Here is a 16,976-nt window from a genome sequence, read left to right as displayed (position 1 = left end):
TGAACATGAGCGCCATCTAATGTCCAAATACAGTAAATGTTGGTAACAAGTTATAGATACATACATATATGTGTGTGTATATATATATATACGTATATATACATAAAACTGCGGATTCGTATGCACCAAAGAAATTAGTGTCCCTGTTGACTGGTTGTTTGGTTGATTCATTTGTTTCTAACATTTGTAAATTATTTTTCTACATTATCACATTTGATTCATTTATTCCACATAGAAATCCCTTGAGTTAACTGTAATTGTCTACTTTTAAAGATAACGAACATTTTGTAGATTTGTCCCCCCACCTCAGTGGAGGAGCATATATTTTACATTTATAAATAAAATTGTTATTTTTCAATGGTTTTAGATTTACATAATAATTCCAAAGATTACAGAGAGTTTCTTCATACCCCACACCCAGTTTCCCCTATCATTGAGATCTTGCATTAGCATGGTACGTTTGTCATAATTAATGAACAAATATGAACACATTATTATTAACTACAGTCTATACTTTACTCCCATTTTCTCAGTTTTTCCCTGGTATCCTTGTTATATCTCAAGATCCCATCCAGGATACCGTATTACATTTAGTACTCCTGTCTCCTTAAGCTTGGCTCTGACAGTTTGATTTACATTTGAATTTTATTGTAGCTTTCTGTCATTTTTTTTTTAATTTTGAAAAATACTTAACTTTCCAGAAAATAACTTTTCTGTTCTTTTGATAATTCTATAAGACTATTTAAGCAGTTAATATTTATGAGGATAAGTTACCATTATACAATTTTTATCTCTAATAATTTAAAAAAGGGGGACTTCCAAAGAGAATTGGCTAAGATGTTTTACTAGAAAGACCATTTCAGTAGAAGCCTGAAGAATTATGTTTCCAGTTGGCCTGTAATCTTCACTGGCTAGGCTACCTTTAGCAAGCCATTTGCCATTTGTGTTTCAATTTCCACATCTGTGGAATAGTGTATGAACCAGAAAACCTCCTAGCCCTTATACTAAGAGAAGATAAATAAAATTGATTGCTATTTTCCTGGTAAAAGTTAATAATCATGGTGTTCATATTGGATACAAATAAAGTCTTATTATGTACCAGCCTAAACTGGAACATAGAAACCCTGGTGGTATAGTAGTTAAGAGCTACGGCTGCTAACAAAAAGGTTGGCAGTTCGCATCCACCAGGCGCTCCTTGCAAACCCTATGGGGCGTTTCTACTCTGTCCTATAGGGTCGCTATGAGTCAGAATCGACTCAATGGCAGGGGGTTGGAATTGACTCAATAGCAACGGGTTTTTTTTTTTTTTTCAAGCTGGCACACACTATTATTATCTCCATGTTATGGATGAGGAGGATATGTTTTAGAGAAGTAATTTGCCCAAGACCCGATTCCAAAGTCTATGACAACCTCCAAAAGGACAACAACCCTTTTGGCATCCTTAATCCTTAAAGCTCTATATTCCAGCTGCTGTGTTGCTGCTTATTGTTACTGTTAGCTCCCATCGAGTTGCCCCACACCACCAGCTCATGGCAACCTCTTATACAATAGATTTGGACCATTGTAATCCATAGGGTTTTTCTTGGTTAATTTTCAGTAGTAGACTGCCAGGCCTTTCTTCCTAATCTGTCTTAGTCTAGAATATCCACCAAAATCTGTTCAGCATCACAGCAACAGGCAAGCCCCCACTGACACATGGGTGGTGGCTGCACTGGAGGTGCATTGGCCAGGAATCAAACCTAGGGCTCCTCTAATGACCAACACTCCAAGTTGAAGTTTGTTTCCAGAGTCCCATTGCTTCCAGGCATTTGGAGACTATATAAAATGGTAACAGATGAGTCTGAGCCGCTACCCACCCCCAAAAACAGAGATGCTGAAGTCTCCAGCAAACTTTTATCTCACACCACCTGAAATGCATTAAGCCTGAGAAACATTCGTAGTTCTACCCTACTTGCTAATACTTTAATTAAACATACATCTCCCATTGCTTTTTAAAAGTACACAAGAAATATACAAGAATATTGTGTTGATAATTTCAAGTATCCTGGGAGCGAGAAGGAATATTGCATTTCCTCCTCAAAAGTAAAGAGGTAATAGTATACATATGTATACATATGTGTGTGAATTTGCAGAATGCTAGATAAAACCGTTTGCTGAGAAAAGAATACAGATAGGTAAGCTACTTGGCTTCTGTAGTATTGATAATTTTAAATACATATATGAAACTTAAACATGTCTTTATACTCATGGTTCTCAATTTTGGGCGCACATTAGAAACACTGGAGAGATTTTAAAATCCTAACGCCCAAGCCTCATTCCAAATGGGTTAACTCATAATCTCTGGGGGTGCAGTCCAAGAGCAGCATTTTTAAAGCTCCCCAGTTGATTCTAAAGTGTAGCCACAAATGAGCTCCAGTGTCCTAGTCTGCAACTCAGGCATTTCATGTTGGTTCTCAACTTCTATTCTGGAGAGTAAACTTGGCTATGCTATTTATTTTTACAGTATAAAAAAAGTATAGCTTACACAGGAAGGAAGAGCCCTGGGTAAGCATTCGGCTGCTAACCAAAATGTCAGCGGTTCAAACCCACCAGCTGCCCTGCGGGAGAAAGATGTGGCAGTTGGCTTCCAGCTTCCTTAAAGATTACAACTTTGGAAACCCTATGGGGCAGTTCTACTCTGTCCTATGGGGTAGCTATGAGTTGGAATCGACTCAAGGGCAACAAGTTTGGTTTTTTGGTTTTATGCAAGAAGATAAGAATTATTAGTGTTTTACAACAAAACTTAGTTTTTTAAATTTCTTCCTTCGTTCCTTTTTTCCTTCGTTCCTTCCTCTCTTACTTACTTCCTCCCTTTTTCCTTCTTTCCTCTCTCCCTCCCTTCCTCCCTTCCTTTGCTCTTTCCTTCCTTCCCTCTCACATCTATCAAATACATTGTTTTCTCCCTCTGAGATACAGAACTTTTGAAAAGTCAAATGGATTAAATTTCCCTTGAAGCAATTCAGTTTCCTAGCAATAAGCAAGGACATCATTATAATATATGCCATTTTCTCATAGTGGTACTCTCATTTTTATTAGTCTCTGAGTGGAAAACCAAATATTTGAACATATTATTTTTAATTTGAGTACAATTATAAAGTAAAAAATAATTAAATATTTCACATTTCATTTTAGAGAGGATATTTTTGACCATGTTTCCTCTTTTTTTTTTTTTTTAAGAAATAAGATTTTTATGTTACCTTAACTTGGTGAGATTGCAAGTTTCTTGAACTTTCTTTCCTTTGTATCCACCATAATGCCTAAGAGGTGTTCGGGACTGAATTGTTGTGTAATAGTCTTTGGAAGGAAGGGAAACAGGCGGAAGGAAGGGAAGGGAGAGAAGGGAAGGTAGAAACGGGAAGTGAGGCAGGAAGGAATAGAGGATGGGAGGGGCAGAAGGCAAACAAGTCAGCAAATTTTGTAGTTTGGATTTTCTTTGATGGACGAAGGAGTATACATTATTGTCTTTGTAACTGTGTGTTTCCTGTGTCACTATTGAAAGGCTTCAAACTCAGGGTTTTTTTTTTTTTTTTTTTAAGAGAAAGTTATTCCGTTTTTTGACTTTGGTCCTTGCTCTTGAGAATTTGTAAACGTTATATATCTACATATAGATATATGCTTTTTGATAGGTAATTTAGACAAACTCATGAATTTATAAATACACATTACATACTATTAGGATTCTTTCCAAGATCCCTTTTCAAATGATTCCATTTCTACACATTTAAAGTTTTTGAAAACTTATTGGATCTGTGCTACTATGAAATTTCTTTGTTACTATAAATTTTGTTCTAGATTATCTGTTGTTAAGAGCTGCACTTCAACAGAAAATTATTTCACTGAGTTCACAGAGAATCAGTAAGTTGGTAGCAATGTTTTCGAGTGGTAGTCTCAAAATAGAAACTTCTAATGGCTTTAAAGTTTTAGCAGTTACCTGACTTTGTTAAAAATGAAGTCATTGACAAATGCCTTTATGATATTAAGAGTTGGATTTCAATCTAGGCAATTAAACAATAAATATGTATTTAATAGTCTAAGTAAAGTATCACAGAATGATTTGATTAATGTAGATGTGATTAGTGAAATAAGTGTTTCCCTTAGCGTCATTGGTTAGATAACCAGAGACTGGATGTCAGAAAAAAGTTCAAAATTTTTTTTTTTCTATATGTCAGAATGAAAATCAGATATAGTGACAATGGTATTTTTAAATTCCTTAAATATCTTTATCATCATTGAATGCTGCTTACTCTTTATTATAAAAATCAGTTAAACTGTTTCAAATATGGCTCTGTGTTGTTAAATAATATATCAACTCTCCATATTTCTAAGACAAAATAATATTTTTCAACTGCTAAATTACATGCTGGTCATTTCTAAATAGATGCATATTTAGCATAAGTATTTCGATTACTTCAAAATCAATTTCATACTTCAAAAAAATTTTTTTTGTTATTTTTTTCTGCAGATTCAGCTTGTAGGCCTTAGTAGTAATACTCTTATAAGTTGGTCAAATTTAAATTTTTTTATTAGAAATCAAATATAGGTAAATATTACTTAAATGCACATTAATGAGTGCCCTGTAGGAGGTTGTGTTGAAGTTGAGCCGTGGTACTGTATCACAATAGCAGTTTCTGGTATTTTCTCCGGCGTCTTCAGCTCTATGATTCTAGGCATGCCTTCCTCATCAGTTTTTAGTAGGCGTCTATCCTTCTGCATCAAAAACTTAACAAGAGTACAAACTCATGTTTCCCTCTGCTCCAAATTACCAATTTTTAAAAATTTCACCGTGTTTTGTTTTATAAAAGTCACTATGTTTCTTATTGTGTGTCTAAAATTATGTATTACCATAATAGTGATAAGAACAATTTTTGGTCAGATACTTCCTGTAAAGTGAAATTTATCTATGAATGATACTGCTGTGATGTTCAAAATAAATAAACACAGGAAGATCTGTTGCCCGAAGTGCTATTTGTCCAAACATATTACTTGAGTATGTGACGTTTTAACACCATCAGACTGGAAGCTGAGTCCCCTGATAATAGAAAAATATCATATATCCACAGAGATCATTCCTCCTGGGTTCTTTGCAAGTCTGTGAGACAATGAAAACTACATAAATTATGTGAGTTGATGGTATTCGTCCTAAAAATCTTGAGTTATCAAAATTAGAATTTGAAACATTGATGAATGTTTCTTGCCAGGGAAATATTGATTATTAATGAAAGAACAAGACAACTAATTTGAAAATATATTTTATTTATTTAGTTTATTGGTGAAAAGAGTATTTTCTGATAAAACTTTATAATACAGTGGTTAAGTGCTATGGCTGCTGACCAAAAGGTCAGCAGTTCGAATCCACCAGCTGCTCCTTGGAAACCCTGTGGGGCAGTTCTACTCTGTCCAATAGGGTCGCTATGGGTTGGAATCGACTGGATGGTAACAGGTTTGGTTTGGGTTTTGCTTAATGCTGGTAAAAAGATGAAGTACTTGTTTTCCTTTCTCTTGCCTAACAAGTAAGTAATGTTAATAATTTCTTTTGAATTAAAACAGTTAATTAAAGATTTTTCAAAAGCTGAAAATTTTAATCACATAAATCTGGGAACAACAGTTAAAATGCAAACATGAGTAGACAGCTAACTGGCTTTTTCTACTGGAAACTTTTTAAGCAATTAAGGTTAATTTGGACGTTTTGTCTTGCTCAGATGGGGCTGTTTCAACACAAATTGTTATTTGCTTATTAACTTGCTAGCTCATAATGTTAATCATAGTTTCAATTTGACTGGGACGTTCCAGAGTCAGTAACTCTGTTTACTGAATTATAAGTGGGCGTGTGGCCTTGTCCTTGAATTGCGAGCCGTGCAATGGGTACCACACGGTATGGGCGGTGAACTAATTTTTTTTGAGCCCCTCTATGGGCCTTGGCTGCTAACTGAAAGGTTGGTGGTTGGAACCCTTCTAGTGGTTCTGTGGGAGAAAGACCTAGTGATCTGCTTCGGTAAAGATTACAGCCAAGAAAATTCTATGGGGCAGTTCTGCTCTGTCACATGGGATCTCCATGAGTCAGAATTGACTCCACGGCACCCAACAACAACTTTGAGCCTGTAGCTGATCCCATTTGATGCTGGTAACAGCCCCACCAAGAGTGTATTATCATTTTTATTTTATAAATAATAAACCTCAGAGAGGTTAGTCAACCCACCTAAATTCACATAGCTAGTGTATCAGTTAAGAGGTTTTTGGTTTTTTTTTTAAATTATTGCTGTTGCAGTTGACAGAAAACCCAGTTCAAGCTGATAAACCATCAAAGGAATGCATTGACTAAATAGCTGAAAAGTCCAGAGATAGGGCTAGCTTCACATGAGGTTAGATACAGCTGCAAAATTGATGTTACCATCAACTTGGCTTCTCTTTCACTCTCTTTGGTTTGCCTTCTCAAAGTTGGCTTTGTCTTCAGGCGCCATAAAGTGGCCCCCTGTAGCTCAAACCTCCCCAGTCATGACATCAAAATTACCGTTTCAGTATTCACAAACGTATACCAAACCATTTGTGGGGGAAGAGGAAGGGATCTCTTTTGCAGTTCTCACACAAGTCCTGAGATTGGTTTAAATTAGATCACTTGTCCTTTCTTAAATGGATTATTTGGGGAGGGACTGGCATACCCCACCCCTGTTAGGACCCACCCTGGGACCTAGAGGTGGAGTCAGTCCCACAAAGCCTGCAAAGTTGAGAATAGCGGAAAAATGAATTGCCTAAAGGAAAATTAGAGTGCTGCTGGCTGGAGAATGTCTACCACCAAGTTAAGTAAATACTGGAGCCAGGATTGAATATAGAGTGTATATACCCTTTCGGCTGTGCACCAAGACTACCAAGACAAAATCTCTACCTTCGGTCTACAACAGCAGACTATGAATAGAACTAAATGTACCAGCCAAAATAAAATAATGCACAGTCAGTATTACGTGCCAGAATAATAATAGCAGACATATGATGTATACCGTAAGCCAGGTACTCTTGAGCACTTTGAATATATACCTACTCCTCATTTATCAGTATTATTATCTGACATTTCACATTTATGACAATAGTAAAAAATCTACTATCCAACTATTCTGCACATTAATAACATACATCTGGCAGTAAAGAACACCAAGGTGTGAGGCGAGAGCTGGCTGTGATGGTTAAGGTTATGTGTCATCTTGGCTGGGCCATGATTCTCAACAGTTGGACAGTTATGTAATGATGAAGTCATTCTCCATTTTGTGATCTGATGTAGTCATACTCCATTTTCATATAATGCCAATTTTTGCATAATGACCTGGTCTTTGTAACTTAGCCATGTCCATAAGTGAGGAGTTGGTGTATTTAATATGCACAATAGCCCTGTGAAAAAGGTTGAGTCACAGAAAGGTTACACTACTTGCCCATGGTCACACAATTAATATGAACCTATGGGTACCATAGTCTCTGTGCTTAACTGCTATACTATACTAGAGCATGTTGTTGTTGCCAGGTGCTGTCAAATTGATTCTGACTCATAGATTCTAGAGAGTAATGCTTTGATTAGTGCTAGACTGATTCAGAGTTGTTGTCCTCTGTGAAATTGTAACAGAAAATATGGGACTGAGCAGATCTTTGGAAGATGTACAGGATTTACATGTCTGTTTTACCTCGTAGAATGTCTTAAATCTGTCCCTTTCCCTCTGTGTTCATAACCAAGACCCTTGTTCTAGCCATATCTCATATCTCATTAGATGAGAACCATATAATCTTCTAAGATTCTGCCAAATCTTATTCTCTTCTGAACCAGATGATTCTTTCAAAAATAAAATTCTGAAAATTGCACTTAGATTGATATCCACAATCTTAAACATGGCCAATAATATTCTATGTCAGTGAGTCTCAAGTGGGAATGATTTTGGTGCTCAAGGAACATCCAAAAACATTTGGAAATATTTTTGGTTATCACATTTGGGGGGAGGGTTACTACTGACATTTAGTGGGTAGAGTCTAGGGATGCTAAACATTCTACAATGCACCAGACAGCCACCACAGAGAGGAATTTTCCAACCCAAAAAGTCGACAGTACGAAGATTGAGAAACCTTGTTCTTTGTGATCTGACATACCCAACACCCGGCCTCATGTCCTGCCTGTCTCCTCCTATTTCTTTAAGCAGAAGCCACATTTCAGTACTTCCAATTCACCAAGGCTGTTTAGGCATTAGGATTTTTGCATATTATTTTCACTCTACCTGGAATGCTTTCCTCCTATCCCTCTGCCTACAGCTCTGCCAAACCTCACCACCCCTAGCTATAGCCATTCCTTGAGCCCTGAGCTCAAGTCTACTTTCTCAAGGGAGTCTTCACTGATAACCTAGACTTGATGAAGCCCCTCCACACACACTACTGGTTATGTTTCATCGGATGAAAACTTGAAGAAGGCAGGGAACCTATAGTTTTTGTTCACCTTTATAATCTAAGCACTAAATATAGAGTCTGGATGGTATTTCAGGTGAGATAGTCAACATGAGTAAAGGCTCAGAGGCATAGATATGCATTTTTAGGGTGTGTTGAGTAGACTAGTCAGGAAAGATTTAGTGTAGAGAAGCATGAACAAATAAAATGGAAAAGAAATGGAAGGCTTATTTAATTAATGTGTAACTTTTTTTCTAAGTTTCGGTTGGAAAGTGCTAACCCTTCCATGTATATAGAACAAGCTGACCAGATGATTAAATCTGACTTTTTATTGTCTAACTTAGTCCACTGGGCCTTGTAGAAGCAGCCTGAGGCATCATTTCAATTTGAGTGCTTTTTATAGTGCACTGAACCCAGAGCCAGGTGACCTAAGGTCTAGAGCTGACCCTAACACTGATTTTCTGTTTTCATTAGGTTCCTTTGGACTTTGGTTTCTTTATTTGTAAAATGAGGGAGTTGAACTAATGAATCTGTGCTGCCCTCCCAACTCTAACATTCCTTCTGTACTAAGTCAGAGAGAGTTTTGGCTAGCTGAGGTGGAACTGTGTAAACCTTCTATTTTTAAGAGCTGTATGAGGAATGTTTGCTAAAAAATGCAGTTGTTTGCATGCCTCTGTTATTAAATAGTAAATAGAACACTGTGAGAATAGTTGAATATTTTGTAATTGGGGAATCTGAGGTGTCCCATAGTCATGGCTTATTTTATATCATTAAAGGCATAGGAAATTGAGTAGCAGATATTTTAACCTCAGGTTATATCCTGAAGCTAGTATGTTTTTCAGTAAATCCCTAGGACAATTTTTTTTTTTCATGAGCTATGTCTAAAAAGTGAAGTCGAGAAATTATTGTGCTTCATCAAGGCTTTGACCTGATTAAAGCATTTAGGTTTTTGTAGGTGGCTTGGAGATCCGTTTAGTGCAGGGTTTCTCAACCTCGGCAGTCTTGACATTTTGGTTGGAAAATTCTTTGCTCTGGGCAGCTGTCTGGTGCATCTCTAGCTCTATCCAATAGATGCCAGTAGCAACCCCCCTCCCAGTTATGAAAACCAAATATGTCTCCAAACGTTGCTAAATGTCTCCCAAGGAGCAAAAATTGCCACAGTTGAGAAGCACAGTTGAGGACCACTGCTTTAGTGCAAAGCAATCTTCTTCAGTTAGGGCATACTAGCTGGATGGATGCAAATGGTACTGTTTGGTTACCCATGTAAATAAAGGCAAATATTGCCCAAATGAATCTTAACCCCCTCATTGATAGTTAAATGTACCTCTCTATTTTATCTAAACGCTAGATGCTCTAGGCATATTCTGAATGAAACAGTCAGTGACTTCCTTATATAGGCAGCAGTTTTCCTGGGAAATGTCAATAAGTTGTCAAAAGAAATGCAAGAGAAATTGGAGTCTAATGATTCAGTTTGTAAGTTCTCAGTGGTATCGCCTTATTCCCCAGAACAAATAATTCTGTGAGTCCTATTCCATTATAAAGTAATGGCAGTGACAGTGGACCTGTGCTATTTTTGTGGTTGTTGATGTTGTTTTGCCTTTTCTGTTGTGCGCAGTTTAGATGACCTTCTAAGAGATAAGGGATTTTTTTTAAGTGACTGCTCCTTCCTCTACTCCCCCTCCGAAGGATATCAGGGTTTTTCTCTTCAGCATTTTTTAGGTTTGAATAATTCTCATTCTGACAATTTGGTTAAAAAATGAAGAAGCAGCAGCAGCCTCAGGCCTTTTGAGAGGAGGCATAGGATGATATGGGGTGTGGAGTATTTTTCTCAAACAGAGAGCATAAACTAAAGAGGCCATAAAATGTGTCAGTTTGATATTTACTCTTCCTTCTACCCTCCTGTTTAAAAGATCCCTATAGTGATCACAAGCCCAAGATGACAGTCTTCACATCTAAGGTCTGGGTGTTCTTTAGGCAACCCTGTATTGCACAAGGTAATTTGATATAAAACAGGCCTTTGGAAAGGAAACAGAAGCCAAAAAGCTATGATAATATAATATTGTAGAGTGCTTTGCTAATCTTCGAGAAAGGTGCTTTCCACTTATCTTGCTGGAAGGGAATATTGCCATTCAGCAATTTTTTCTTTCTAATCCAAATAGACTGCCTCTCATCAGAAATAGTCCTAAATTTTTCAGATAGTTTGCTTTCTTTAAAAAAGTAGATCTCACTTGTGCTTTCAGTCAAGATAGAGTAATAGGAACTGGATTTACACTCCCACCTAAAACTGCTAAAAATATGGACAAAATAATACAAAAGGACAGTTTTCATGACACTGAACATCAGAAAATGGAAGATAGTGATTCCTGGGAGACAGGAAACAAATGACACAAGCCCTATGATTGCCGGAGTTTATTGCCTTGAGAGACTTTGCAGGCTGTGGTGCAGAGAGTGAGAATCCAGGAGGCACCCAACAAACTCCTGGAGTAGAGGTTATGGAGCTGAGAGTCTGAAGAGACCAAGGAGGCTAGACGTCATAGACAGAGTATCAGAAAGGAAAGGATTGCACAAAGACCTCCAGAGATCCTCCAAGGGGCCTTGTTACTGACTGACAAAAATGTATGTCAACTTGGCTAGGCCATGATTCCCAGTATTGTGTGGTTGTCTACCATTTTGTGATCTGATGTGATTATCCCATATGTTGTGAATCCTAACCTCTATGATGTTAATGAGGCAGGATTAGAGGCAGTTATATTAATGAAGCAGGACTAATCTACAGGATTAGGTTGTATCTTGAGTCAATCTCTTTTAAGATATGAAAGAGAGAATCAAGCAGAGGAGAGGAATCTCATGCCACCAGAAGAAGTGCCAAGAGCAGAGTGCCTCTTTTGTACCCAGGGTCCCAAGACTGAGAACCTCCTAGAGCTGGGGAAGATTGATGACAAGGACCTTCCCTCAGAGCCGACAGAGAGAAAGCCTTCCCCTGGAGCTGGTGCCCTGAATTTGGATTTCTAGCCTGCTAAACTGTGAGGGAATAAACTTCTGTTTGTTAAAGCCATTCACTTGTGGTATTTCTGTTATAGCAGCACTAGATAACTAAGACAGGCCTTCTTACCTATTGAGTAGAGTACCAAGTAGCACATGTATGTGAGAAACATACCCAAGCCGAAGGAGGGGGAAAAGAACCCCAAAAGGTTTAGAGGAGAAAGTACCTGGTGCTCACATGGGACTTGGAAAAAATGTCTTTTCCCACCAGGCAGACTGGGAAACCACATAAATCACGGGTATTGGGTAGAGTACCCAGAGGGGTCTTGCCTCATTGTTGTTGTTAGCTGCCGTCAAGTTGATTCTGCCTCATGGTGACCCCATGTATACAGAATAGAACTACTCCATAGGGATTTCAAGGCTGTGACCTTCAGAAGCAGATCATCAGGTCTTACTTTTGAAGAGCCTCTGGGTGGGTTTGAACCACCAACAGTTTGATTACTAGTACAGTGCTTAACCATTTGTGCTACCCAGGGACTCCCTTGCCTCAAGTGGGGAATAATTAGCCCTACACCAAACACTGCTTCAGACTTGCCTAACAAATTTTAAAAGCAAAATTTAAAAGGATCAAACTTCTTCCTGCTAACTTAACCACATCCCAGAAAAAAGATCAAGAATATTTATGAGAATATAAAAATATCTAGTACTCAACAAGGTCAAATTCACAGTATCTACCATCCAACCAATACCAGCATGCACAAAAGCTAAACATTATGACACATAATGAGGAGAAAAATCAGTCCATCAAAATTGACCCAGAACTGAAGCAGATGTTAGAATTAGCAGATAAGAACATTAAAATAGTTATTTTAACTCTATTCTTTATGTTCAAAAAGTTAACTTGAGACCTGAAAGATAATGAAAAATCTTACATCGAACTTCTAGAAAGGAAAATTATAATATCTAGATGAAAAATATACTGGATGTGATTAATGAAACATTCCCATACAGATTGCCATCAAAATGATTCCAGCTCATGTCGACCCTGTAGGACAGAGTAGAACTGGCCCATAGGGTTTCCAAAGCTATAGTCTTTACTGAAGCAGACTGCCACAGCTTTCTCCCATGGAGCAGCTGGTGGATTCGAACTGCCAACCTTTCACAGAGCTCTTTACCACTGCACCACCAGGACTCCTTAATAACAGATTAGATGTCAGAAAAGATGCAGCAATAGAAATTATCCAACATAAACAGAGAAAAAATAATTTAAATGAACAGTTGATCAATGAGCTGTGGAAAAGCTTCAAGTAGCTGAATTAATATACCTATAATTAGAGTCTCTGAAACAGTGACGTGGACAGAAAAAAAAAAAATTGAAAAATTAATGCTTGAAAGTTTCTCAAATTTGATGAAAACTGTTAAGTCACAGATCCAAGATTCTCAACAAACCCCAAGCACAAGAAACTTGAAGAAACTGCGCCAAATATCATAATCACATTGCTCAAAAGGAGTGAAAAAGAACATAAAAGTAGCAAAAAGAAAAAGATACGTTACACACAGGGGAATAAAGATAAGCATGACAGCAGTGTTCTCATTCTTATGGATTGAATTGTGTCCCCGAAACTGTGTGTCAACTTGGCTAGGCCATGATTCCCAGTATTCTGTGGTTGTCCACCATTTTGTGATCTGATATACTTTTCCTATGTGTTGTAAATCCTATCCTCTATGATGTTAATGAGGCAGGACTCAGTTTACAAGATTAGGTTGTACCTTGAGTCAGTCTCTTTTGAGATATGAAAAAGAGAATCAAGCAGAGAGGAGAGGGACCTTATTACCACCAAGCAAGAAGAGGCTGTAGCGGAGCGCGTCCTTTGGACTTGGGATCTCTGCACTGAGGAGCTCCTAGACCAGGGAAAGATTGATGACAAGGACCTGAGCTGACAAAGAGAGAAAGCCTTTCCTGGGAGTTGACACCCTGAATTCAGACTTCTAGCCTCCAAGACTGTGAGAGAATAAATTTCTGTTTGTTAAAGCCACCCACTAGTAATATTTCTGTTATAGCAACACTAGATAACTAAGACACTCATCAGAAATAAAATGCAAGTGAGGAAACAGTGGAGCAACATCTTTAAAGTACTGAAAGAAAAAGAAAAAAAGCTTAGCATTCTATACCCAGTGAAAATATTTTTTCAAATATGAAGTTAAAATAAAGACATTTTCAAACATGCAAAAGCTGAAAGGTTCATCACTGGTAGATCTAGAGTACAAATAATGTTAATGGAAGTCCTTCAGACAGAAAGAAAATGGTAACAGATGAAACCTGGACAACATAAAGGAATGAAGATCACCATAAATGGTAACTTCATGACCTTTTCTTTGGCCTTTTCTACTTACCTTCCCACATCCCATAAGTTGAAGCATAAAGGTGCTCCTAATTAAGCTTCAATTTTTGTAACAAGGAATATGTGCCAAGGTAAGGAGGTAGAACACAATGAAAAGTGGAACAGTGCTGCCTGACAATCAGGACCATTTACCTGGGAAATGTTACTGAGGGACAAATATTTTGGGGTTTTACTGGCACTGCAGATTGAACTTCAGCTTAATTAGTACAATTATTTTTAAAGTTTTACCTTATACAGAAAGATCTTTAATCCACTTGGAATTTTTTTCTGCATGAAGATATAATTAATCCAGAGCATTCTAGGAAAGGCCATTTTTTTCTTACCAATCTTAAATGCCAGCTCTGTCATATATTAAACACTTACATGCATGGAAGCCTTTGTGGGCTATCTGTTCTCTTCCATTAGTCTCTTTCTCTGTCTATGCACCAATATTATGGTATCCATGCACTAATTATGATATGTTCATACTAACATGATATCTGGTAGGGCAGATACTCTAATTTTTTTCTCCTTTCATAAATGTATTTTGGCTGATCCTGGCATACTGAGTTTCTAAATATTTGAATCAGTTTTTAAAAAGTAAATAAAGAGATTATTAGGAGCTACAGCTAGATCATCTTGGTTTGAAAATGTCTTATATATGTAGAATCTTCTAGTCCTATGACAACGGATGGTCTTAGAATGTCTTTTTATCATCACAACTATAGTGGCAAGAGCAGACATGTTAGTGAAGGGGTGACACTTTGACTTCCTAGGGAGGCTCTAGGGGCTTGATCTCCTCCATCTTTCCTATGGATTCTGCTAGAACTAAGACGTTCATCTCCCACTTGATTGTCATTAGCTTCAGTTATTTTGGTGTTTTGTTGTTGTTGTGTGCCATCAAGTCAATTCCAACTCATAGTGACCCTATAGGACAGAGTAAAACTGTCCCATAGGGTTTCCTAGGCTGTAATCTTTATGGGAGCAGATTACCAGGTCTTTTCTCCTGCAGACCTGCTGGTGGGTTTGAACCACTGACGTTTCAGTTAGCAGCCAAATGCTTAACCATTGCATCACCAGGGCTCCTTTTATTTTTTATTTATTTATTAATCTCTGTGTGTGTGTGTGTGTGTGTGTGTGTAGACTATGTCAATACAACTTCATTACTATGATCACTTTTAAATGTATATCAACTGCACACTGAGGGCTCCTTCAAGTCATGGACCAGATTAATCTTTATCAGTTTCTCAAAGAGTAAACGTACAGCTCTTAATTTACTTTTCAGTGTTTTCAAGCAACGCTTCTTGACTAACTCAAGGGTTCAGTTCTGTAACTCCATTTTAATACTGTGTTGGGCAACTCAGGCAATTTATTTAACATTCATCACTTACTATTAAGTGCCTACTTTGCTCCAGGTACTATAATAGGTGCTGAATATTCAGCAGTTAGGAAATAGATACAGATCCTTCTCTCATAGGAAAAACTAATGTTTAAATAAAATAAACAGAAATATAAATATATAATTTATAATTACATTTAATGCTATGAAGGGGGAAAATATGGTATTATGTAAGAATAACTAGAGGGACGTAATACATTTTCCCTGTATTAGAGCATATTATCATATACAAATGAAATCTGATTTTACTTTTATCATAACCAGATTTATGTAGGAAATTGAGCATAGGCTTTTTTCCTATAATTAATCCATGCATTCATTTACTCCACAACCTTCATGTACACTGAGTAGTATAATGGGCCAGATATTGGGCTCATAACAGAAACTCACAGTGTAACAGTTTACATAATTAGCAGTACCTCTCATTACAATAACTGCATAGCAAATGAAAACATAAATATATCCTTTTCCTTTTTTATTCTGTTTTAGATGAGGATAGGCATTCATTCGGGCTCTGTGCTGGCTGGAGTTGTTGGGGTAAGAATGCCACGATATTGCCTGTTTGGAAATAATGTCACTTTGGCAAGCAAATTCGAATCGGGAAGTCACCCTCGGCGCATCAATGTCAGCCCAACCACTTACCAGTAAGTGTTCTCTGCCCTCCTTCACCCTGTCTTTGACATTGCCTTGAGCTAATATCCTGTCATTTGTGAAACCCTGCTCCGTTTCTTGATTCTGTCATTCTCCAAGATATTATGAGTAGACCCACCCAGTCTGAAAGACAGTAATTGTGGCACAACTTTTATTTTCACCCTGAGAGAGTGCACAGAAAACCTGACTTGACTGAGAGGTAAATATAGGTTTGTCATTTCCCACAGTCTCTGTCCTTCTGAGACATACCTGTTCAAAATACAGGAGAGCAAATGCTAAGGATCTGCATTACACCTGAAATCCCAATATTTTCAAAATATTTCTCGTTTCTAAAAATTAAAGGAATGAGAAGGAAAAGGTAGTTTATCTCTGTTTTTGTTCTTTTGAATAATAAATACAAATAAGAACTCTCTAAAGTTAATTATATGTTAAGTACAGAGTAAAACTTCAAACTCTATTTATCCGAAAGGTCATATTTGACAACTGTACACATTTTTGTCCCTTCTCTAATCCTTATTTTGTGCCTGATAGATGTCATCTCCCTCGCTAGATACTAACCTTCATACGGGCAGGGACCATGTCTGTTCAGGCTCATCATTATATTCCCAGAATTTATAATAAATGTTTAGCACATAATAAACACTGTAAATATTAATTGAACGAATTCATAAGTGCATTGATAAATGAAACCTTTCCAGAATAAATGGCAGAGAACAGTGCAGAAATCTCTTACTCTGTCAGACTTTGGCTTCATGCTGGGCACTGGTGTCCAAGCTATTTAATTAGTGCCATGTTTTAGATAACTTAGAAACCGTAATTGAAAAATCCCATTGCCATCGAGCCAACTCCAACTCATAGTGACTCTATAGAAGAGTGGAACTGCCCCATAGGGTTTCCAAGGAGTGGCTGGTGGATTCAAACTACTGACCTTTTTGGTTAGCAGCTGAGCTCTTAACCACTACTCAACCAAGGCTCCATAATTGAAAAAGCCAGTCAAAATAGCGACCATTGTTATTTTTCATTGACTTCGCTACGAAAAGCTCCTAGGCAGAAAATTTAAATATAAAAATGACAAAAGTTGATTATAATAATAAATAAAATGGTGATATTTTGAA

The 16,976-nt window shown here is 37.3% G+C and overlaps 1 protein-coding gene across 1 annotated transcript in view; it reads left to right on the top strand.

Annotated features, from left to right (window-relative positions):
• Positions 1-16,976, top strand: part of GUCY1A2 (guanylate cyclase 1 soluble subunit alpha 2) — a 347,932-nt gene that overhangs the window by 298,563 nt on the left and 32,393 nt on the right. The window contains exon 7 of the mRNA XM_004382468.1: positions 15,700-15,854. Within this exon, the coding sequence (XP_004382525.1) occupies positions 15,700-15,854 (155 nt within the window). The remainder of the gene's footprint in view (positions 1-15,699; positions 15,855-16,976) is intronic.

This window comes from Trichechus manatus, unplaced genomic scaffold (genome assembly GCF_000243295.1).
Source record: "Trichechus manatus latirostris isolate Lorelei unplaced genomic scaffold, TriManLat1.0 scaffold00094, whole genome shotgun sequence".
In the NCBI taxonomy this organism is placed as follows: domain Eukaryota; kingdom Metazoa; phylum Chordata; class Mammalia; order Sirenia; family Trichechidae; genus Trichechus; species Trichechus manatus.
This window is presented reverse-complemented; position numbering and strand designations above follow the sequence as displayed.